At 35.5% G+C, this 24439-nt stretch overlaps 4 protein-coding genes across 9 annotated transcripts; 1 reads left to right on the forward strand and 3 right to left on the reverse strand.

Annotated features, from left to right (window-relative positions):
* Positions 1-143: 143 nt before the first annotated feature.
* fxyd2 (FXYD domain containing ion transport regulator 2) lies at positions 144-1660 on the reverse strand. Its single transcript, XM_043239554.1, has 6 exons — positions 1519-1660; positions 1193-1228; positions 862-936; positions 691-727; positions 552-599; positions 144-278 (listed from the first exon to the last, which is right to left on the reverse strand). Exons 1-5 carry the CDS (start codon positions 1526-1528, stop codon positions 575-577), a joined length of 183 nt encoding a protein of 60 aa, XP_043095489.1. The 5' UTR covers positions 1529-1660; the 3' UTR covers positions 144-278; positions 552-574.
* On the reverse strand, positions 1519-9121 carry tmprss13b (transmembrane serine protease 13b). Of its 6 annotated transcripts, XR_006251003.1 has the most exons (15): positions 8966-9121; positions 6758-6908; positions 6472-6585; positions 6234-6359; positions 6008-6134; positions 5715-5810; positions 4400-4443; positions 4149-4308; positions 3811-3980; positions 3509-3607; positions 3268-3410; positions 2965-3117; positions 2764-2814; positions 2105-2145; positions 1519-1682 (listed from the first exon to the last, which is right to left on the reverse strand). XR_006251003.1 is itself a non-coding variant. In XM_043239552.1 (14 exons), the coding sequence occupies exons 1-13, from the start codon at positions 8978-8980 to the stop codon at positions 2800-2802; spliced, it is 1413 nt and encodes a 470-aa protein (XP_043095487.1). In that variant the 5' UTR covers positions 8981-9121; the 3' UTR covers positions 1519-1682; positions 2764-2799. The 6 variants fall into 6 exon arrangements, 4 of the variants coding, with proteins under 4 accessions (XP_043095487.1, XP_043095486.1, XP_043095484.1 ...); XM_043239552.1 differs by lacking the exon at positions 2105-2145; XM_043239551.1 differs by having other exon boundaries at positions 1519-2145.
* A 786-nt stretch (positions 9122-9907) lies between these two features.
* Positions 9908-13961, forward strand: tmprss4b (transmembrane serine protease 4b). Its single transcript, XM_043239652.1, has 10 exons — positions 9908-10220; positions 10335-10487; positions 10728-10854; positions 11024-11140; positions 11242-11285; positions 11661-11823; positions 12039-12205; positions 12975-13064; positions 13217-13359; positions 13478-13961. Exons 1-10 carry the CDS (start codon positions 10082-10084, stop codon positions 13640-13642), a joined length of 1308 nt encoding a protein of 435 aa, XP_043095587.1. The 5' UTR covers positions 9908-10081; the 3' UTR covers positions 13643-13961.
* A 37-nt stretch (positions 13962-13998) lies between these two features.
* scn4bb (sodium channel, voltage-gated, type IV, beta b) lies at positions 13999-24137 on the reverse strand. The gene is made up of 7 exons (XM_043239654.1): positions 23892-24137; positions 23725-23752; positions 22714-23093; positions 20319-20482; positions 19077-19299; positions 18784-18913; positions 13999-18681 (listed from the first exon to the last, which is right to left on the reverse strand). Exons 3-7 carry the CDS (start codon positions 22805-22807, stop codon positions 18597-18599), a joined length of 696 nt encoding a protein of 231 aa, XP_043095589.1. The 5' UTR covers positions 22808-23093; positions 23725-23752; positions 23892-24137; the 3' UTR covers positions 13999-18596.
* Positions 24138-24439: the final 302 nt, after the last annotated feature.

Consider the following 24439-nt stretch of genomic DNA (forward strand, 5'->3'; position numbering starts at 1 on the left):
AAATATATAAGATTCGCCCGAGTGTAACATGTGCTTTAAAACCGTGCTTATTGTGAAATCTGTAGTTGACATTTTTTTTTTTTTGACAAATACTCTTTGACACACTGCAATGTTCTTTAAAATTGTAAGATATTTCACAGAAATTATCTTTTGAGTTTTCTTTTATTGCGAGAGTATACATAGAACATGTGAAAGCAAATTAACTATTTGGCAAAAAAAAAAAAAAAAAAATCTTCATTTTTGGTCCTCCTCGGTGAATTACTGATGTGTCCGTTTACCTGCAGAAAGCAGAGCGAGATAACTAGAATTTGGTTATTGAATAACTGGCAATCTTGTCCATCAACATTCTGTTAATATACTTTTATGTGTTGTGAACCCGCATTCAGAGTTTCTGAGATAATGAAGTAAGAGAGAACATGACCTTTTAAAAGTCATTTAAAAAAGCTCTCTTGACAGAAAGTCATGACATTTACTTTTTAAAACATGATGTAATGCTTGCTAGGAATATGCTTGCCAAAAGTGTTACAATGTTAATGCATATGCATGCTCACAGTGAAGGTTAATGAAGGAGAGGTCAAAGATCACCATTGTCTTCAAGCCTACAGAGAAGTCACACCAAGAGGTAAGAGAGGGAGAATGTATGTGTCTTTTATTGTATCTTTTACTATATAAATATTTTATGATCCTTACTTAGAAGACGCCTTTTTTCCACAGTTGAGCCTTTTGCCTGCCAGAAAAGAAGATAACATTTGATTATAGAAGGAAAAAAACGATGTGTACGTGCATTCATGTGTTTCCATTTTTATTATAATGTATGCAGAAAGGACATGCTGTGGATTCCATGAATCTAGAGATTCTCACCGAATATGATAACCATGCCCAAACAGAACAAAACAGCTGCAAAGATCAGCCCACCTCTTCTGATTAACTCGTAATCTGTCATAAGCGCACACACAGATACTTACAAACAATATATCAACAAAAGTGTTTCGCGCTAATAGTGAAAAAACACAACTTCTATTCACTGGCAGTTTAGAAAAGGACAATTAGTTGCTTAGTTTGAGCTTTATAAAATAAGGCACAGTCAAATGTCCAACATTCATACTCACAAAATACACAAATGAATTTATGATCATTTCACAGTTCTGTCAATTTAATTTAAAGGGTATAATTAAACATCAGACATTCTTACCATAGGTGAAATCAGCATCTGAATACTCGGGTTTTTCTTAAAAGACAACACACAACGGGTATGTTAATTTTTAACATATCGTAAATAAATAATATTATTTTTACTTTCTGTAATATGTCTAAATTTGTTAAATGGATAGTTGACCCAAAAAACAACAAAGACAATGTTTTAATTTTTTTTAAAATATATTTTGTTTTACAGAATAAAAGTCTTACAAGTTAGTGACAACATAAGAGTAATTAAATGATTTTCTTTTGTGTGACACATGATGTTTTTTTTAAAAAAAAACATGATTATCAAAGTATATAAAGTTTAAACAAACTTACCCACTCCCATCGTTAGCAGTGTTGCAGGATCTCAAAGCTTTCAGGGATGATAATTGCAGAACTGTGATGTATGTGTGTGAGGGTGTAAGTCAAAGAGGAGTTTGAATGTTTGCAGGAACTCCTTAAACTCTCTTATGGTGGAGTGAATGACAAATCAGTGAGAGCTAAAGGGAGGAGAGAAAAAGAGTGTGCGTTTTGCATATAATGACCTTCAAACCCTTCACTCTAACCCGTCTTATCCAGTAAACCTGAAAACATGCGCATAAACACAGGCCTTTGGGCCATTTCTTAATATCTAACCATTGAGCAGTGGTGAATGTGCCCTTGCAATAAGCTGACAAGGTCATTAAAGCTCATTGAGAAGCAAGAAGACCATGAGAGACAGATTTAATCTCCGAAGGCAAAGATAAATAACTCACGATGCAAAATACAAAAATGATATACACACACTGTGTAATAATGTTGATAAATTATATTAAGACTGTTTATTTATCTGTTAGTTCCCGTTCATTGGGCGGTTAAAAATTAATCTGTAATATTCTAAAGGACAAATAAAAAAGTGTAAAACAAATACATAACTAAATACCTTAGTTTCATGTGGGTGTATTCGTAAGTTGGAAAGCAAATCTGTCATAAAAAAATGACCAATTGAGATATTCTTTCTAAAGATAATGATTATGAATAAGCTGACATGGTTTGGATGAAAAATAACTAATACAGTTTCTTTTAGACAGAATTGGACAGCTTACGTCCAGGCATTTTCAAGATCGGTACAGTAATGTAATCCATGTTTAAGAACATTAATAAAAGTTGTTTTTGCACCATCCTTATTTAAATAATGAATTAAAAATTTAGTAAAAATATATATATATATATATACTGCAAAAATGTAAATATATAAATGTATATATACAAAAATGTCCCTTTAAAAGGAGTAAATGTATTAAAATACAGTAATGTGTGTTTTTTGTTGTTGAAAGAACATAAAACATTTATTTATAATTCATTTACAATAGTCACAAAGACTTTTTTTTTTTTGCATCTTCCTTACCTCATTTGTACGTCGCTTTGGATAAAAGCGTCTGCTAAATGACTAAATGTAAATGTATTTAAATAATGATTTAAAAATTTTACATACATACATATTTATATATATATTCTCCAAACATGCATGTCACTGTCTGCTGTGTCACTTTACAAAAAATAAGATAACTTATTTCAGTACATAAATTTATAATTGTTTACAGAATGTAAAGATTTGTTCTTCATTGTTGTAGAAGGTCATGGTCGCTCTTGCTGTAATTAAGGAAATGGAGCCAGAAAGAAACATGGATAGAAATCGTAAGATTGTTTGTAAAGGAAATATGATAACTCATGATAAACAATATTATGTATGTTTGTAAAAATGCATGTGAAATATGTATGTAAAAATGCAAAAGTGTTTACCTGCATCTTGCCATATATCCACATTAAAAGTTGCCCTACGTCAGTGTAGACTCCTGGATTGTTGGGCTTTCCACAGCCATTTCCCCAACTTGTTATGCCTGCGAGATACCATTTGTCATCAACTTTACATACCAGTGGACCTCCACTGTCCCCCTGGAGAGAGAGGGTGATAGAAAAAGAAGAAAATATACCAAATAAACTAAGAAAAAGCATATGAAACGGTGCAAAGTTCAAAATGCAATACAATATTGTACCAAAAGGTGGCATCATTCGTACGCTTTTGAATATGAGAAGGCGTCTAACCTGACAGGAGTCTTTCCCTCCCTTAAGATCTCCTGCACACTGCATCTTTTCAGTGATACGTCCGCCGTAAACACTGTATGAGTTACACACAGATGAGTCTATCAGGTTTACTTCAACCTCCATCAAAAGAGTGGAACTACTATCTGCAGACACACACATAGAGAAAGGCCAGGGTTATTAATAGATAAATCAATACATTCAAACTCAACCAAATACATTGACCTACATATACATTACATACCATCCCCTTGTCTGATAACTCCGAAACCTGTGGTCCAGCACTTTTTTCCAGCAGGAAACTTCTGGTCAAACGCAGGCAGGCAGACAGGCTGTATATTACCTTTTAACATTATTTACAAAACCTGTCAGCGGTCAGAAGTCACTCTTTGATACACACACACACACACACACACACACATATATATATATATATAGACAGTGCTGTGTATGGTTAATAGCTAAGGCTATGATTCATGTGTTATACATGATATGAGTAGCCTACTTATGTATTCATAATTCCGTGCATGTGTGTGTAAAACTTACTGGCAGGTTTACTGAGTTTTAGTAAGGCTATATCATTGTTGTTTGAGGCTGGATCATAATTCTGATGTAAAATGATTTGCTTTACATTATATGGGTTGGGAAGCTGGAGCTGGGACACCAAACCAATATACACTTTCCAGTTACTAGGCAACTGTGAGCCGGTTGTTCCTCTAAGAAAGTGAGAAAAAAGCGAAGTCATTCATCTATTCATCCATCCATGATTTTTGCATATTGTTTGCTAATGTGCTCATTAAACTTAATTAGAATTACAGGCCATGATATTGTTTCCGACTTGTAGACTATAGTCATCAGATCTGTCTAATGTGATGTATACTGACTTGGGGAAGCAGTGAGCAGCAGTAATGATGAAGTCTGGAGCTACCAGAGAACCTCCACATGTGTGAGACCCTTGGAAATGCAGACTGGCCTGCCACGGCCACTGACCGTCGGCAGCTGCATTTCCTCCTATGATCCTCGATCCTGGTGGCTTTCCACACTCTACATAGAGAAAGTATAGGAGAGAAAGTAAGAGAGTGTTTAGACTTAGATAGCATTATTATGTACTGTAGCAAGAGTGTAGGGTACTCACTGCTGCACTGCAGGGACACAGTCTGCTGACCAGGACAGGATGTACTACAGTTAAAACAACACTGTTACACACGGTGGAGACCAAGAGTGTTTTCTACTTTCATATTTCTTCACACCTTTCTGCATCTACTATATACTATATACTAAATAATGATACCTTTTTTATATTCATTGGCATGTCCACAGCAGTTTTTCACTGATTAAAGTTTTCTGAATATTTAAATGAATGTTAAATACAAACTTTTATTGCAGTTCTAAATTACATTTAATTGTTTATTGTTTACACTGACAATATGTATATTACAACACAATTTAGTGACAATTTGTAACAATGTTTTGCTGATTTGATGGCTATTTCATATGCCCAAATAATAGTTATGTTTAGGTTTAGACCTTCGTTTAGCATTTTGTAAGGCAACAAAGTTATGTATTCAGCATTTAACCTCTTGAGCTCTGCTGCATTTTTTTTTTTTTACAGATTTTTGCATACTTGAATGTAAAAATGTATAAAAATTGTCTAATTTTACAGAGATACGAGTGGAATATATATATATATATATATATATATATATATATATATATATATATATATATATATATATATATATATATATAATTTTATATTATAAACATAAACATTTTTATGGAAAGATTTGAGATCGATTTGGTCCATCTCCTTCACAAGGTTTCATTTGATTCCACTTAAAGGCAGTAAACAGGACAAAAAAATATTTTTCTTTATATCATTTATTTTAAAAAAGTTATTAATATATTTTATTGTAGGAGTCAAGGTGTGCTCTAGGAGTCTCTATGTTCCTATGTTAGAGAGATCAGGCATACAGAAATTCCAAACCTTACCATTTCTACAGTTTGGGCTAAATGGATAGAAGTGGTCTCATTTTACACAGAAAATCTTAAATTTTAACACATGGGTGGAATAATTCATAATTATTATTGTATATATATATATATATATATATATATATATATATATATATATATATATATATATATATATATATATATATTTTTTACAATCCAACTTTATCCATCTGTATATGTAGCAAGCGTGTAGCGCGTTGGAGACACGTCAGTGTCCTAGTGTTTGGAAAGGCATAAATCGATACTCATAGGACTAGGATGGCCGACGTCTCTTTGAGAGCTGTGATTGGGAGCTTTTCCGACATATGGCACATTACGTGATGACGTAATCGTCGCCTATGCAAACGTGTCAAGGAAACAATAATCGCTAACGCACCAGTCAATTGTAACAGCAACAATTTCAACAGCAAGTTATACACATTTGTGGTTTTTACCTTGTATTAACACTCGCCTGGATGGTGCTTGTAAATTGACTGTTCAAACTCTGAAATGTGAATGAACTGGTGTTCAGGAAACCAACTTCATAACTCCTGTAAAGCACACAAGCGAAAATACAAATGAACATTGCTTTTTGTTTGTCAAAAAACCTCCAAAACCAGGTATTCTCTAAATGACTATAAAAAATAAATGAATAAGTGTCAAAAAAGTATTTTAAAAATCGTGTTTAATATGCGCTTCTGTGTTTCAGATCACAAGAATAGTGTGTTTGCGGGCATATAATGCTTACTGTCTAAAGCCAAGCTGTTGGCACGTTTGGTCTGCTATGTCTTTATTCCAGCCCTGTGCACAGACTGGGAGGAAGCTTTTGGTCTTAGAGGTCATGACCTGCAATTCATTTGCTGCGCCAAACCGCACTGTAAAAACATCAGTATATAGTATAACATCAGTGCCAAATCAGTATACGATTTCCAACTAAAAAGAGATGTCATTATTAATATGTGATTGACACTGACCACAGCGACATTCATCGCTGCCTTGAGAACAGTCTTTCTTTCCATCACAGTCGACTGATGAAGGGGGGCACGTGTCTGGTGGCGTTTCTTTTTCTGTGAGAGCCCATAGCGACGGCCCATAGCGCACTGTGCGGGAGTGTGAAAGTTACTCTTTGTGGGTGCTGCACCAAATTACGCATTCAAATTGAATAACATCATATACAATATCAATGTTATTACATATAAAATATACGCTCACCTCCAATCCAGACAGCAATTACAACCAGCACAACTATAACAGCAGTAACACTCGACCCACCAAAGCAATACCTTTTGTTCCTTTGTGAGGAAGCTCTAACGGTCTGTGCTGGGACTGAAGAAAGGATACAACAATAGCTATTGGCACAAGTACATAAATAATTGTTAATAAATAATTATTTAATACAAATGCAAAGATTTTAATTGTGATCTCTCAATTTATTTTAATCACCACGTTTTAAGACCTGTGTGTTTATTGGTAGGTTGTGTGTGCTATTAAATATTACTTGTCTGTGCACAAGGAGCAGGTGTTTGGTGTACTGGCTGTGGTATGTAGTACGGCTGGACTTGGGTGGCTGAAAGTGTCTCAAGACTCGGATATGAAGGTGGAGGCGTATTGTGATTCATCACATAGTCATATGAGGGAGGAGACTCGGTCTGTATTCATATAAAAATGCAAGATATTTATAAAACACTCTTTGAGTACAACAATAAACAATAAACGGTATTATAAATCAGAGTTAAAATTAACATACATTTATGATGTCTCATGTTAAAGGCCCTGAACAATGCAGTGGGATTTCAACTTAAAAAAAAAACCCTTGTGTAATTAGCCTATTTGTCACATAGTTCATATATTTCCACTTTATATTGTCATGCAGTTTCAGTATATTCTTTCATATCCATTTCTCGCTAGATATAAACACCTTCTCGCCACCAGAGGGCGCAATTAATATATTCTCAAATAAACAAAACAAACAAGCTTGTTCAAAAATGTTAATCCTGATGTACTTTTTGGTACTTTCGAATCTGGACGGGGGTTACCATGTGGGACACATCAGTCTATAACACACTGGTGAGCAAGGAGGAAAATGGAAGAAAATTCCTGGTACTTTTTCAGTCCAGCCTGATGAAATGTGTGATCCATGAACCTCTTTTTCTATATATTTAAATAAGCGTTGCTTATTTTAAGTGTAGCTTATCTGTTGCTTTATATATTTAAAAAATAAAATTTAGCATGGAGCTAACAGAGCAAATCAGACATCTTAGTAAGGTCTCTTAGACACTTGAATGTATTTTTTACACATAGACGCACTGTTTGTCTTGAATTTGTTATACTGTTTTACATAATAAAGTGATTTATGGTATACTTCACTTAATATTTTTATATAACTAACATTAATCATTAACTGGTTTTCTAATACACTACACCCAAAAGTAGCGTGGGACTATATTTATTTTGGCAGCAAATACCAGATTCCCTTCCTTAAAAAAATAAATGTGATGTTTAATCTACACTACAGAATGAAATAAATGTATTTTATATATATATATATATATATATATATATATATATATATATGTGTGTGTGTGTGTGTGTGTGTGTGTGTGTGTGTGTGTTTGTATACATTTGTTCTAAGTGTTGATTCTAAGTGTACTTCAAATGTATTCATATGACATGTTGCTTGACTTATTTAAAAAATTATAAAAAGTTAATTTTATTTGGAGTGCTACTTGTGCACAATACATATTTTAGAAAATTAAGCCTAAAACGTGTTTAATGACACTACTAATGAGGACTGTATGATCTTTGAACAATATTGGTCTTTAAATGGCTGATATTTCAAGTGTACCTAGAGTAGGCTACACGTGCAATAGTTCAATAGCACTATAGTGCAAATATAATGTTTTTTTTACTAAGCACATATGTAAATATATTTGCAGTATTAGCATTATATATTTTAAATACATTTTAGTATATTTATTTTTCACTAGGGTTTCACTAACCATACTGTCTTGCAGTATCTCTTGCAATATACTATTGTATACTAGACTTTTAATTTACTGGCATTTATTGTATGTCTGAAAAAATCCAGATGATTTAAATGTTCTCCATATTTAGATTTTACAAAAATCATATTTGTAATCATTTTCAAGGACCAACGTCCAAGAAATGACACTGTGAATTTTGATTTTAATCACAGTGGGTTTTTCTTATATTATTGATCTGTAAGAATCAGAATCAGCCCTTCCCTCTCATGGCATGTTGCAGATCTTATTCTCTCCAACAGCATCCAGTCGCAACATGTTTGATATATTTCACTCAGGCACATGTAATATACTTAATTTTTATAATATAATTTTTTTAAATAACCAAGTGGTTACTAATTATTCTATTAAAATATTTATAAAGTTAGTATCTATAGGTGTCGATAATAATTATTGCAGGTAACAAATGTAACTAGGACACAATACCAAGACAACTATAAGTATTACACACAAGCTGATCACTACGAGACAACATTACAGGAATCACAACATGACGCTAATACAATCCTAATTATATATATTAACAATATCACAAAACAAGACTATCGAAATTAACCACAAAAAGAATTGATCACAGACCAATCACATTCTATATATATATCTATATATATCCATGTTTGTTTTGAGAACACTTTGTTCTCATTAAAGTATTAAAGTATCCATACCTGTCTGTGCTCCATAGATGAGTATCTGTTTAAACAGATCAAGAAGAATCTACCTGTACCTAAGATATGTATTTCGTTTCTGTCGTGCACCTGCTAGTGGCACAGTACAAATCTTACATCATCAGCGCAGTAGCACCCTGTAGTAACTCATTTCTTCTCTCTCTCTCTCTTTTACCTGTTTAACTGGTCTAACAGGCAACAGTTTCACAATAAAATGTCATGTAATGCAGATGCACAAATTCAGAATATAATTTTCCATTACAACAGAACCTGAGAAAATGTAAAAAAAAAAAAAAAAGTATGCTATCAGTCTGTCATTCTCAAGTTTGTTTACACACAAATTACATTTCACACAATATCCCACACAATGTACGATTAAAGGCCAGATAATGAATACTGGGAGCAGAAACGTCAACAATTACAGATTAATTGAAAGAAGGGATTTATGTACACACCTGCACACACAGTCACAGACAAAACACAATCACGTTCATACGAAACCGGTACATGTGCATCAGGTGTAGGTGTGTGTCTGACATATTTAAAAACCTTTGTATTTTGTACGTCATAATTTTTATTCAGCATGGCGTGTCTTTCAGGTAACAAAAAATGAGCAATAAAAACCAACACCTATCATTCAAGAAAAGAAAATCTCTACTGCTCCTATTATTTAAGGTATTTAGGGCATTGTAAAGAATCATGCGTCAAATTCTCCTCATTTTAGTTAAGCTATTTGATCTTACTATTATAAAAATAATTTACATTTAAATCTAATATGAAATCAAAGGCTGAATTCAAAATTGCCTTCGCATACTTAGCGTATTACTCATATGTGGCAGAACTAGTATGCTGTTCTGAACTCAACCAAACTCTTATTAAAACCTGCCACTAACTGATTAGTTAACGCAGATCAGCTGAGTGAAGGTGATAACTAGGGAGTCCCTAAAAAAGTATCTAGTGAGCTGCTAGCCATTTGTATGAAAGGAACCCTCTTGAGATTCACTAGGTAGAACTACGAGATAATATTAAACCATTCTTAATATATTTAGCCATACAACCAGTAAAATCTACAGTTTTGGCTAGATTTCTGTCTATCAGTTTAATTCTCTGGTTCTCATGGCCCTGAGGCTGAAGCGAAGGCGAGAATTGAGCACACTGAGGACCGAGGAGAGCAGAGCACGCTGGAGGTTGACCGTTATCACTGTGTGCTGTGTGCTAGTCATACTAGCGACCTTGATAGTGGGCTTGTATTTTAGTAAGAATCTATTGCCATGCCGTTCTCCTTTAATGTTGTTTCATTATATGAAAGCAATTTTAGCCCTATGACTACTTGGTATTAAACACTCTCTCTTTGTTTCTTTCTTTCCAGCCATTAAGTTAGTGAATAGCAAGTTTTTCTTCTGCTCTGGCTCACTGAAGTTCATTTCAATAGAAAAAGCATGTGATGGAAAGGCTAACTGCGCAGGTGGTGAGGATGAAATCACGTGTGTATCTAAACTGCAGACCAATGACACGTATCCAGGTGATTAAACGCATCTGCAATCTTAAAAAAAAGTATAAATATAATGTGTGTGTGTGTGTGTGTGTGTGTGTATGTATGTATGTATATATGCATGTATGTTCTTCATGGAACCAAAGATGGCAATAAAGAGGCTTTATTTTTTTTCACATCACTTGAGAAATTTTAACTATCCACTGGCCTGGCTTTGCTAATGATGAATTTGTAGGTAAACATGTGATTCATCTATATTTACCCATGTAGTTAGGCTGATGGGGGACAGACTGGTCCTGCAGGTGTTTATTAATGAAGGTGGATGGAGAACAGTGTGTGCTGATAACTGGAGGACAAAGCACACGCGGTTAGCCTGTAAACAACTGGGTTATACAGTGTAAGTAGAGAACACACATGGCACAGTAGTTTAAAAACAATGACTTAAACCTGTAAAACTACATGCAAGTGCTGTCATATTACAAAATTTCATAAATTTAATCTTCACACTGACTGGATTATAAAGCAGTGCTGGCATAATAGTTTATTCAGAAAATATTCCACTACAGGAGTCCACGAAGTACACGTGTCCCGGTAAAAAGTCTGCTTTTCAACCCTCAAAATGCATTTGCTACAGTCAGCAATGACTCCACACACTCTGACATTCAGAGTTTCCTCTCAGTCAGGTGAGAGATACTTGCTATGAGGTAATTTGTGATATTCTCCTCAAAAAAAAGGTTAATGTTGTCATTTACATATGGGAATAACGATGTGCTCTCTCTCACAGTGACAAATGTTACTCTGGCTCAGTGGTATCTGTTTCCTGCTCAGGTAAAACTATTGAGAGTGTGTGTGTGTGTGTGTGTGTGTGGAGCTGGCTAAGGTTTCGCAGTGGTTTTGGCTTCCTTTCCATTCATGAGTTGGGATTTAAATTTAATTGGCCACAGTGCACACAAAATTGGGCAGGAATGACAGGAATTGGAATTTATTTAATTGCAGTTAAAAGACATTCACTATTCTGGCAGATTATGCATTTTGTACATAAAAACAAATAATTGGCTTTTTTATTTTTAAATACGTTTGTCAAACTTCAAAAGCAAAGGTTTTTTTTTTTCCCTTTTCAATTTTTTATTTTTTTTTCCAAGAATTAGGAAGCACACTAATATCTCGTAGGTTCATGTCTCTTATTATATTGTGTTATTCCAGACTGTGGAGAGGTGGTGGGAGAGGACCGTATTGTTGGTGGGGTGGACACCGCAATCAAACACTGGCCGTGGCAGGTTAGTCTTCAGTGGAACTACCAGCATGTTTGTGGAGGAGCATTGCTTTCCAAGTACTGGATCATATCAGCTGCTCACTGTTTCACAGGGTAAGTCATTCACTACTGCAGCATGTGTTCTAGAACAGAGTTTTAGTCAAAAGCATTTTGATTTTCAGTCTTTTTCCCTTAAATACCTTAAATGGGTAAACCTAAACCAGTAGTTTAACAACATTGTTCTCTTTACAATATAAACACTTATAATTACAGGTTAGTTTGGCCACTTTTTATGACTTGCTGCATCACTTTCTCACACAAACTCTTAGCCGGACACGAGACCTGAGTCAATGGACTGTGGTGTTGGGCCAGACCGAAATGGCAGGATCCAGGGGTGTTGGCGTAGAGACAATTGTTGTCCACAATAACTACAGTCGCTTGAGTAATGACTTTGACATCGCCATGCTAAAACTCACTTGGCCTGTCACTGTTGGGGGTACAGTACTTCATTCATCCATTCTGAATAACTGCTTTCTTATTAGATATTTAAATTATGACTATTAAAGAGGGACATTTTAAATTGCTTGAGTCACACTTCAGTATCTGCTACTACATTTTCCTCTAAGATACGTAACCCCTTTCTAACAACAGCAAGAGATCTCCCAATAAGAATAAAAATAAAGAATAATAATAAAAAAATGCTCCATGTGCCAGTGGCTATTTGCAAGTGTAAATAGTGATAGAGGCTGTTTACACTGTTCAAATAACACATTTTCTTAGCGATACATGCCATTTACACAAAGTGAAAATAGCTGCATTTGTGACCTCACCCAATAACTTTTATTACTTAATTTTAATTGAAAATAAATGCTTTTGTAATGTGATTTTGAAGGAGTTAAAGTCAATCGTGTAAAAATTGATACAACCCCAGTTTGCCATCTGCGCTACTGGACCTGAAGACAGATGACCATCTTTTATAATCCTGACAGTTCCAGCAGGCTGGCTATTTGCGTTTGGTGCAATTAGACACTCCAAAAACACACAAAAAATAAAGGTCATCCATAATGCATTGTAAAACATCAACAAGGACAAATTACACTATGTATTGGTTATTTTTAACTTGATTCCTTTTGAGAAGCCTCAGTGTGTGATTACTCAAGCATCCAAGTATTTGAAAGCAGTAATGTCTGTGGTTTGTTTTTCATTGGACAAAAGCCTTTAATAAACGTCATTCGCTAAAGGTCTTATTTTCTATATATCCTTAGAATCGATCGTGCCAGTTTGTTTACCCCCACACCAGCTATCTGTGAAGGACATGCTTGTGGTGACTGGGTGGGGATTGCTCAAGGAGAAAGGTAAAGGTTAATTTTTCTCAAGGAGATAGGTTTAATGGATAATTGGTGACTCAAATAAGGCAGAACAGTGACCTCCTACCTGTTTTAAACCAGATATGCAGAAATAAGTTTCTCGTTTGTCTCTGGTGTTTCCTCATTCTCATTTTACACAGGTGAGCTGCCCTCTGTGCTGCAGAAAGCTTCGGTGCCCCTGATCGACAGGTCAGAGTGTTCCAAGCCTTCTGTTTACGGTTCTGCCATAACTCCCAGAATGCTTTGTGCTGGATTCCTCAAAGGAAACATAGATGCGTGTCAGGTAACAACAAATACAGGCTCCCCTTCAGAAGAGATTTATATCATTGTTTTTGTCTAGGAAAAAAAAAAACTATTTGCAAATATATTATTGTCACTTTACGGTCGTCTTTCTCTTTCAGGGTGACAGTGGGGGACCGCTAGTGTACCTTTCATCTCGCTGGCAGTTAATGGGTATAGTGAGTTGGGGAGTTGGCTGTGCACGCGAGGGAAAACCTGGAGTATATACCGATGTTAGTCAACTTCTCAACTGGATTTACACTGTAATGGAAGTATATTTCACATAATTTTGCACATTAATATATAAGGAAAATATATTTCCATACTAAATGTTATGTTTCAGAGACATCCATTAGAAGGTAAACCATGGATACGTAACTCAATGCTTTTGTGACAGGAGGAGAAACAAATCTCCTCAGAGTACAGAAATCTGTGTTCTTGAATGTAGATGTTGTTCCATTTTATTGACAAAACTGTCAAGTCATGCTTTTTATAGACTCACTATTAACTCACTATTCCTGTTAGTCTACTGTATGTTCATTATAAAGCTGTTTTAATATTTTTCTGACCAAAAACAAAGAAAAAAATAAAATAATAAAGCTCTTACATCATGCATTTACTAATCCAGCACACATCACAACCATTGTTTTATCCAAAACATTTTATTTTAGTTGCTTCTTATTATAAAGAAATATATGCATGACTGTGCAGTCCAATGGGGAATAACAGGCCTGCACACTGGCCTAAAGAAACAATGGGATCAAGATTTCTGGATAATGGGCTGAGTGGCGCATCTATGATACATCATGTGTTTTACATTCAGTTTTACAGGGACTGATGTCAAACAATGTCTACTGTGTGTTGAGCTCAGATCAACCATTTTGGTTTGGTTAAACCAGATTGGTTTAAATTCCAAGTCATTTTCCATCAGTACTCCTCTAAGGCAGTGTTCTACTGACTCTGTGGACGTTTGAGTCCTTGAGGCCTCTATTCCCCTTGGTCTTACATTTTTGTCTCAACAATCTGGTGTAGCTCAGTCTTCATAAAGCAAAAAAAAAGTATTCTGGGTTTTTCCCATTATAAGACATTTTCTCCATCCATCTGAATGACTAAAAACTACAATTAACTGAAAAAAATAAAAGCAGTCATCCACCTTTTTAATTGGTTTCTTCCACATCCTCTGTTATTGCTTTGTCTCAGGCATTTTCTTTTTCAGGTTTTCCACAAAGCTTCACACAAGTTTTTAGAATCAGTTTTTGGCTACGTTAAATGTTAGTCTGTTTTGAGGGTTTCGGACACGCATTCCAGTGTCAAAAGATCAACAGAGAAATGCTTTTTAGGAAAAACATTCACTTCAAATAATGGTGGAAACTTCCCCTTTGCATTCACTCCTAATGTTTGTGGTTTGGTTGAAAAATGTGATTCACAATTTTAGACCATGACTATACATGACAAATAATGCAACCAAAACTAATGTTAATAAAATAGTGCATTAATAGAGGGGAGACCGTAAGGATAACATTAATTAAAAGCCCAACATCAAGCAGAATATCAAACTCTTTCACTGAGCGACCTGAGAAAACCTCAACTGTTCTAAAATATTAAATGCAGGTTTAGCACAATCATATGAACATGTTTGAATAAGAGGTAGTACAAGTGCTTTGAAAATGTATGAATGTACCTTTCCAATATTTCTTATTAAAAGAAGCAAAAGAGCCCTCTAAATGTGTATTGCTTTACGGACATGTGTGCCATAATATATTTAAAAACAATCTGAGGATTAATAACATTCACAACTGTTTTTACCCGTTAACAAACATAATTTCAGCTACTCCCCTTTACAATGTTAAATATATTTCCAAATTAAATTCCAGTTTTAATAGACATTTAGTGATGTTACATAGGGGTAATACAGTACACATTGCTTTTATAGATGTTTTTCAGGTCCAAATATGGTATTAATGTACCAGATTTCTCCTACGGTTTCTTGTGCTCTATAGTTACAACGTCTGACTAGATTGTATATTTGGCACTGAAAACAAGCTGCTTTTTTAAGGAAGACTTGACCAACATCATTCAAGATTCACAGTAACATTTACAATTGCAAAATCTGAAGACCTGTAAAAAAAAATATCAAGGATTCATTAGTAACTGGTGAGCTCTCTAAAGCAAATCATTAGATTTGTTTCAGCATTTATATTAACAGCTTTGTTAAAATCTCACTAAATAAAATTTAACTAAAGGGACAAAAATTGAATTAAAATAATGGGATAATCTGTTGTCAGTCGTTTAGAGTTTTGTACAGCACCTCTGTATTTTAAAAACAGATTATTTGTACATTTTGTCTATTGATTATTGATATTTCTTTTCTAACTGAATGAACAGACCTCACCAGACTTGCTTGACGTCAGTCCCTTCTCTTGTCTCCACTGAATTCCCTGAATCCTTCAAGTGAAAGTTTGAAATGCTTATTAGCTGAACTTCTGAAAATTTGAGACTATATTCAGCCATGTCTCGATTATTAAATCTATATTTACATCATATATATACTGTTTCATTTAGTTACTTGTTTTGCATGACCGTATGATGATGAGTTTATTGCCTTTTTAAATATTGCATTTTCATTATGTCATAGGGTGAGCTGCATGGTTTTCCGGTCACAGTATGTCTGTTTGCATCAAAAGGTTATATAATTTTTTTTCCCCCTTTTGGTAATCATATTTTGTTTTGCATGGAAATTCACCCAGCTATTTTTTTTGTTTTGTTTCAAAGCTGATGATAACTATGTTCAGTATGTGACAATTTTGTTTCAATATTTCAATAAAAAAGCATTACATACAATGTTTCTACTGTTATAGTCAGCAATGTACTCCTAAAACTTCTGGCCATTTAACACATGCTATAATGCATTGAAAATTATTTGAAGCAGCATTTTCAGTGTTTCATTCAGGGATTTCTCTAAGAGGATACTGATTTCTACAGATTGTCAAGTATCATTCATTAGCTTGTATTAACTAACTGTTTGGTGGCTTTTGCAGCGCTTTTTTTTTCTTCTTTTTTTTGCATTGTAATGTTCTGCATTGATTCAGTCAACCTCGCCGAAAAGGTGGCGACAGAAGCATTAACAGGCACCTGTGTTTAATTTTCAAGCAAAAACGGTAATGAGGTTTATTTTGAACTGGACTCAAGACTGTTTAAATAAGGCCTAATTCTCCCTTCATGTCCTACTGATTTATTTTTTAATTTTTTCATTTTTTTTCCTCTATTCAGAGGTACTGCATTAAAACATGCAGTGTCATTAACCAGCTATGACAGTCTGTCTTCTGTCAGTAAAACGATGCAAAACACTGTTGCATAACTGATCTTTCTACAACAGATATATTTTTCAAGGTCGATGGCCGTTTGACAAACAGCACTGCATTTCTTTTTTTCTTTTTTTTTTTTTTTAACACAAGAAACCTACTTTAGTCACATACCTACAGTACAAACAAGGCCATGGGCCCTTCACAGTTTTACAGTCCAGTTCAATGAACTAAATGAATAGCATAGCTACATTTATCCCTGTGTCAAGCATTGTTGAAGAAATTTTTTTTTTTTCTATCATAAGAATAAATATAGTCCACAGATTCAGTGTGGGCCAAGAAACTAAAGTGCGTGAGGCTGCATGTGTGGTGCATATTTAAATGCATATATAAATTTAAATATATGCAGAAATACTTTGTGCCCCTCTTTTTATTCATATCTGTGTTTATGCATCAACTGTTTAAAATTATTTTATGAATGTCATCCATGGAAATGTTATGAATGAAAATCTGGTTTAAAGGGGTCATCTGTTGCCCATTTTCCAGAAAGTTGATATGATTCTTTAGGGTCCTAATAATAATTAAAAGCTTATAATATACCTTTTAACAGTGTCAAAATCAGCTCTGTTGTCAGCAAGCCATTTTAATCCATGTTCCTTTAAATGGTAATGAGCTCTGCTGACCCTGCTCCTCTCTTCCAGGGGACTCTTTACTTCAGCTACGGACCTTGCAGCACATCATTAGCTAAGGCGATTTATAAGGTTCTTTTATGAATCTTTGTAATCACTTCTCCTGTAGATGAAGCAAGATCACAATTGATTTACACATTTAGATAGATCTGGGGAGCATTCCGTACAAAAACAAAGGTAATCCAACGGCTCAGATGTCAGGAGTAAATGACGACTGCTATGTTCATTATTAAATCCATCAAAATAACGCTTAAGTGCCATTCTTGACTACATCTGCTCCTGCTTCAGAACAATGGCAGACTGATGACAGCTCACTCATGGCAGAACTAAGGTAATGTTGTGTTCACGCCATGCTGTAATTCTGAGATGACAACACAGGGTATTTTACTCCTAGATTCCCATGTTGTTGGACTCAGAGGAAGCACCTAAGACTGGGTACACACCACAAGATAATCAGGCTAATTTTGAGCCAATTTGCCCTCTTCCGACAATCCTAGGTAATGTCCCGATACGAAGTGTCTTGGAAAACATATTTATTCTCAAGTCTCAAGAGATTTTGCGAGATTTCCCGTGTTTACAGTCGGGATGAAAATCTGTTGTGTGGTGTGCCGTCTTCATCACATTGTGGAACACCACACACTATAGAGGCAAAACCGTGAAATCTTAAAAAAAATCTTTTAGTGTGTACCCAGCCTTAGTAGAGCCAAAATGAACCTAGCAGCGGTCATGTGGTACATCTGTCAGTGGTCAGAGTTTACAAATTAAGGAGCAAGTGAGGGCTTTGTCGTTGATAGTGTTGCAATAGAAACACATAATTTAGATTAGAAGTAGAATGTCAAGTGTTGTCATCTCAGAATAACTACATGACGTGAAGGCAGCGAAGAAAAACGTTAGTGTCAATCGACAATCATGGGAGGGGGCTGTGTGATGTCACACAGACAGGCATTGAATTAGAATGGCTTTATATAAGAAAGGGTACGTTATTTAATGAGATTAAAATAAAATACACTGGGTGGACCTTTATCATTATAGGGGTGTTTGTGTAAACACACTGCCAACGCATTTCAGTTGCAAAAGTGCATGTATGTTGCATCTGATGACCCCTTTAATAGGCCTACTATGACTGCTCTATATCATAAAAACCTATTTATAGCATTTGTAAACACGGATGTGAATAAAAAGAGAGGGCACAGCATGATGGCTGATCCATGTGTTCACGTGCATGTGGGACTGTGTTTGGTTGCACGCTGTCATGCTTTCTTTGGTGTAGATTTGGAGCCCGACAGACCGTTCTCTGTGTTATCAATCCCTGAGGAGGTGACAAGGCACTCCTTACTGAAAAAATATAGAAAGAAATAGGCACAATGAGAGGAAGGTAATACATAGATGATAAAGAAGGAGTGTGTGTGTGAATCCTAACAGTTGCCATGAACTCACTTTTTTTCCTCAATCTTTGCGAGAACGAACAGAGTGAAGTTCTTTAGCAGCATGAACGTCATTAACAAAGCGATGAATCCGCCGACACAGGAGGCAATGATGATGGTAAGTGTGTTATCAACCTGCTTTACTGAGAATAGGGTAGCCAGAGAATACGACAAAAGGGGAATAAAATAGGAGAAAAAGGCAAACAGAGTTATTTTAATAGTGACCTTGAAGAGTGATGTTCATGCATCACTCTCTCTCTCTCTCTCTCTCTGTAACTCCCTCTCTTCCCACCCTGCAACACTTACATTCCTCTACCACATATAGAGTGAAATAGGCGCTGTGATTCTTGCCCTTCTCTTTGGGGTTTTTGCCAAAGCAGGTGTAGACTCCTGCATCCTCAAATGTTACATTCCAAAGCAGGATGGAGATGTTATTTTCTTTACTGGAGCCAACATAGTCCACTCTCTCACGGTAAACATTCACTTTATTTGGCTCCACATGGTCTGTTGGAATTACAGAATCAGCCACCTAATTGAGAAACAGAAATGTCAGTTATTAATTTTAAACAGAGCATAAACACTGGCTCAGGATGTTTTTTTTGTTTTGTTTTTTTTCTTTGAGACTGTTATAGGTGAGAAATAATTCATATATCGATAACTCCAATTGTTCTCCTTGACTTTGAAGACTTTGATACTTTAAAGGACACTCACAATGTGCTGCACAGAACATGACACTGAGAAACCATATCAGGTCAATGGAATGATTTGTAAGAACTGTTCACCTTCCAAGTGCCCTTGAAGGCATACAGAACCAGCTCAAGATAAAGTAAGGGCTGCTATTTACATCTAATCAATGCAGACTTAGTAACAGTAACTCATTTTAAATCTATGTTTACCAGTTGGTTTTGGATGTTGTCTAAAGTTAAAAATAAAATAGAATAAAAGCTGAATGTAAAGGACTTATTACGCGTCTTGCCAAATAGCCTAAATAAATATGTTGACAGGAAATACTGAATGAAAAAATATTTAGTAATTTTACCTGTATATTATCCTAAAGCTAACGCTAAGAAAACAGTCTACCTTAAAAAAAGACAAATTTTAAAACCAAAGGCAGTGACAAGACGAACACTCTTGTTAAATCCTCTGAAGTTATTGTAACTTCAATAATTAAGACGCAAGATGGCGCCAGTTGTGTTTTTATAAAAGAGTCCGCGGTGAAATAAAGGTCTTACCGCTGGATGACGCAAGAACAGGAGCTCTCGGGAGCAATGCCACAAATAGTACGTATATGATTAATAAACAAGACCGAGAAGCGCAAAAATCCTAACATTTTATTCTTAACATTTAAATTAGGCTCATTTTAAATAAATAAATAAATCAGTGTGGTCTCAAACTATTTTTTGGTTAGTATGTGTAATATTAAATATTGGCTGTGTCCGTGTGGTAATATCTATTCTATGCAATGCACATGCAATTGTAGGCCTATCTGCTTATTTTTTATGAGAATAAGTAGGCAATATCATGATTATTAAACTGAATATCTGTTACCTTCTGCATGGTGCCATTATCATTGAACTCCCATTTGAAGTAGAGGTTAGTGATCCCAATGCAACTGGCATATGTGCAGGGCAGAAGGACTGTGCTGCCATTCACTGCTTCTAGAAATGGAATCTTACCGGTAGACATCTCCAGAGCATGAACGCAGCACACACCTGAAACAGGAAGAGAAAGAAAATGAAGATGGAAAACATTCGTACACATGCAGTGTCATTATCAAAACATGAAGAGAAAGAAGAAAATCTATCATTAGGTCAGATCATTAGGATTAATAACTTACTGACAAATGCACAAACACCCATTTATTCTCTCTTGCTTTCTATCATTAAGGTTATGTTGAAGCTCCATTTACCCCACAACCTTAGTTACTATAGCCCTACTATGCAACAGCATTTGTATAGGCTAACTGCACTGTATGTGCTGCCAACCTTTGAAGAACCTGTGTTTTTTTAGTGGTTTGTTCGGCCCCCAGACATGTTTAAAAAATGAATCATGTATCAAACTGTGCGAGAGTGTCAATAAAAATAATTAGTCCATTATAAAAAACCCTGGTCAGTCATGGTTTATAAATGATAAAACACAGCGCTACCAACAATAGTAAATACAAATAAATAGTAAGAAATAAAAAAATAATGAAACAAATAAATAAACAATACACAGTGCATGGAGAGTTCTCTGAGATATTTAAACACAGTTGATTATAGAGTTTGAATATGTCAGGGTGTAGGTTCATATAACAGCTTTCACATTTCAGATGTGGTTCTACAGAGATACTGTTTCGTGTGCATAGCATTTTTTAGTCATCTATATTTAACTCTTTCTGTTACTGCCGTTTACGATTACTGTGAAATGCATAAGAGGCATGATTTAGTACATACATGTTCTATTGCTTTATTGTGAGAATCAGTTTGTTGATATTCATGGTATATTTTACAAACGTTTGTATGCAGTGTTGCAAGATGACAGTGAAACTGCATGTATGGATATAGAAGGTACCCATACATAAACTATATGGAATATATAACATGTATGTAAATTGTAAACTGTAACTGTAAATGTATTATTGCAGATGGGAAATAAACTGGCTGTGGTGACCTTACATACACACCTGGGCTCTCTGACGTCAGGTGTTCAAAAGTTTGCTTGGCAAGCAATGTGACAGAATGAACATGTGCTGGCGTGAGAGTGCTGAGTTTACACAGCTGTGTTACTCGTCAGGAGACGTTATATGAGCAGTGAAGAGGTCCCACCAATCAAATGTACCCTTTCATGAGAGATATTTTAAACCAGGACACGAGTGGTTGTGGAAACACAGCGTACTCAATGTGATTTAATCAACATACTTGTCATCATATATTCTAAAGGACATTGTGCTTCCATTCTAGAAATGTAGCCTGCTGTTTTAACCCACAGAAACATTTACTTGCATATAAACTGGAGGAAAAAGTCTTATGAGACCTAATGATTCTCAGTAATGTATCTTTCAAAATATCTTAGTAGACAATAAAATAAATAAAAATGGAACAAAAAAAAATACATTTAAGTATTTTGATTTAATATAGAATACAGAGTTACAGTGTAATATAATCGTATATAGCAATCCCCAGACACAATATATGATGAAATCTTTTAATATTTAAAGTGTCTTAAGTAGCTTCCTTTAAACAGTCATGATTTCCAGACACACTCAAATCTAGAGCCTGTTTAATGGTATCTTCAGCCCCTTGTCTTTCATCTCCGCTCTCTTAAAAATCTGTGATTACCTCAGCAAGAATAAAGACTCTCCTTTACCAGCGATGAAACAAAATTCCTTACTGTAAGTCTCATCTTGCATTACACAAATCTCGCAAACATAATTGTCTATTATTCACTCACAACCACAATATGCCATCATAAATGAGCAAGAGAGAAATATCCAGAGCCATGTCATGCCATATTCAAATACAAGTACAATGAAAAAAAAATTGCTTAATGGAATAAAGCAGTGAAAACATTTTAAAAAGATCAGAAAGTATCGAGTCAGATTTAAAATGAAATGACTGCGAGCAAATTATAACCGCAGTTTCCTGTGTGTAGTTCAATTTTCAGAGGCAAAAATGTCCCAGAAATTTGAGCCACTAAACTAATGCTGACTTTAACACTTTACTCTACTGCTTCTCTGCAGTGCAACATCAAGAGCTGGATCTGTGTCTGTGTTCAGGACACTGCATAGACTTCACTGCTTTGAATATTAATTGTTAGTACAGTTACCACATGAATTGGTACTAATATATACTCTCTGACAAAAACAGGAATTCAGTTTTTCAAGATTATTTTTGTAAATCAAAATGATAACTGAACATTGCAGTTAACAACAGCATGTTTCAATAGATGAAGGTAGTCTTACCAATGATGAGTGTGAGCAGAAGACAGCACGCAGTTCTTTCTGAAGGCACGCCACCACCGCCTCCTCTCAGTCGTCCTCTGCTCTGTGTCTCCATCCTCCACTTAACTTTCAGGTGCACCTGTCTTCCTCAGCAGTTCACGTCCAGTTTTGTCAGTTTCCCAGAAGTCCTCAAGATGCAAAGGCTCCTGTACGCTTCTCAGCTCTTGTGCTCTAGATCAATCTGTGCTTGCAGTTCCTAAAGTCAAACATAAGATTCCTTCTGTCAAAGGCCTGTCGAGGTCTCAAGAGATCTGGAAGCACAAGGATCTGCCCAGCTGAGAATAAGAAGTTTCTAGAACTCCATCTGGCACCGTTTTTCGGTTATTTGGTTGTCCCCTGACCTGTAAAAAAGGGAGGTGTAAAAGGGTGCATACAAACTCAAGTACTTACAAATAATACAAATCCCTATCTGTTATAACCTCACCAAAAGAGATAAGCTGGCAGAACGCATCCAAGTCAGCACGTTTTGACCATCATTTGCTTTGTATAAAAGCATTTACACTGTACATGCAAATTAATAAATATGCATAAATGTATTTATAAAAAAATTGAACACACACACACTATAACTACTTTTTATTCATATTTATTATTTTTATTTTATTATTATTTTTATATATATATATATATATATATATATATATATATATATATTATAAATATATATATATATGACGTAATAACATTGATATATACATTATTATTTATATTTGTTAAATTATTATACATTCATGTATACAACATGCGCATTCATATTACAGCTACAAAGACGCAAGAAGGATCTCATATCTTGTTTCTGAATGCAGTTACTGTAAAGACTAACACAATGAACTTTTGAATAAGTCCATTATTCAGCATTATAATAGACATTTCTGACTATAAAAACCCAACAAAAATGTTTGCAAATGACTCAAGAGCAGAGCGTTTCTGTGTCTTGTTGAGTCAGCATGTGCGTGTGTGTCTGTGCCGTACCTCTGTTAAGCAGGTAAATCTGTGTGTCCTGTTTGGAGAAGCAGAGGGCATCAGTCCACAGAATATGCTGCGCACAAATCCGCAGTGCTTTGGTCCCGATACTGCTCAGACACGCTCACAAACACCCTCTGACACACACACACATACACACACTCTCACGGACGCACCTTTTGAGGGACACGCGCAATCCAGCCGGTAAAACAGAAGTGAAGAGCATTGAAGCACTGGAGGTCTGAGGACAACTGCAGCTAGTCTGTTCAACAGCAGCCCCCCCTCCTCTCTCTCTCTCTCTCTCTGAAAAATCGGCTAAAATCTGGCTCACACTCAACTTTTCCCCTCCTTGGCTGACTGCCTGTCTCTCCCTTCCTTCCTCTCACCCCTTCTATCTCTGCTCCTTTTCTCCCTCCTCCTCCTCCTTCTCCTCTCTCTCTCTCTCTCTCTCTCTCTCTGAGCAGTAAATGTGGGTTCAGGTTGTTAGGCAGTGTTATTTGGGGTCCGGAGTCTCTTCTGCATTGCAGTTTTTAGAGAGGCAACAGGGAGGACAGCTCCAGAAAGCAACATGAGGGGTCTGCCGATGCCTCAACTGCTGGGATACACATCGATTAACAACGACAGGATGAGGAGAGTTCGTTCGACCCCTATCAACAAGAGTGACACGCATCGCTGTCCCGTACTGTGGAAGGCACATAAATGAATACGAGCAGACATGTGTGTG

This window comes from Puntigrus tetrazona, chromosome 5 (assembly GCF_018831695.1).
Source record: "Puntigrus tetrazona isolate hp1 chromosome 5, ASM1883169v1, whole genome shotgun sequence".
Classification (NCBI taxonomy): Eukaryota; Metazoa; Chordata; class Actinopteri; order Cypriniformes; family Cyprinidae; genus Puntigrus; species Puntigrus tetrazona.

Coding starts and splice junctions, on each gene's coding strand:
- fxyd2 (XM_043239554.1), bottom strand. Junction 728..861: donor GGGCATGGTTATCATATTCG/GTGAGAATCTCT, acceptor CTTTTCTGGCAG/GCAAAAGGCTCAACTGTGGA. Junction 600..690: donor GGAAAAAAGGCGTCTTCTAA/GTAAGGATCATA, acceptor ACTTCTCTGTAG/GCTTGAAGACAATGGTGATC.
- tmprss13b (XM_043239549.1), bottom strand. Junction 5,811..6,007: donor CAACAGCTTGGCTTTAGACA/GTAAGCATTATA, acceptor TGTGCTTTACAG/GAGTTATGAAGTTGGTTTCC. Junction 4,309..4,399: donor TGTGTCCCTGCAGTGCAGCA/GTGAGTACCCTA, acceptor TTCTCTATGTAG/AGTGTGGAAAGCCACCAGGA.
- tmprss4b (XM_043239652.1), top strand. CDS start 10,082: ATGGCCCTGAGGCTGAAGCGAAGGCGAGAATTGAGCACACTGAGGACC. Junction 10,488..10,727: donor GACCAATGACACGTATCCAG/GTGATTAAACGC, acceptor TTACCCATGTAG/TTAGGCTGATGGGGGACAGA. Junction 11,824..12,038: donor GCTGCTCACTGTTTCACAGG/GTAAGTCATTCA, acceptor ACAAACTCTTAG/CCGGACACGAGACCTGAGTC.
- scn4bb (XM_043239654.1), bottom strand. CDS start 22,807: ATGGAGACACAGAGCAGAGGACGACTGAGAGGAGGCGGTGGTGGCGTG. Junction 20,483..22,713: donor TCTGCTCACACTCATCATTG/GTAAGACTACCT, acceptor TTCCTGTTTCAG/GTGTGTGCTGCGTTCATGCT. Junction 19,300..20,318: donor ATAATGGCACCATGCAGAAG/GTAACAGATATT, acceptor TTTCTCAATTAG/GTGGCTGATTCTGTAATTCC.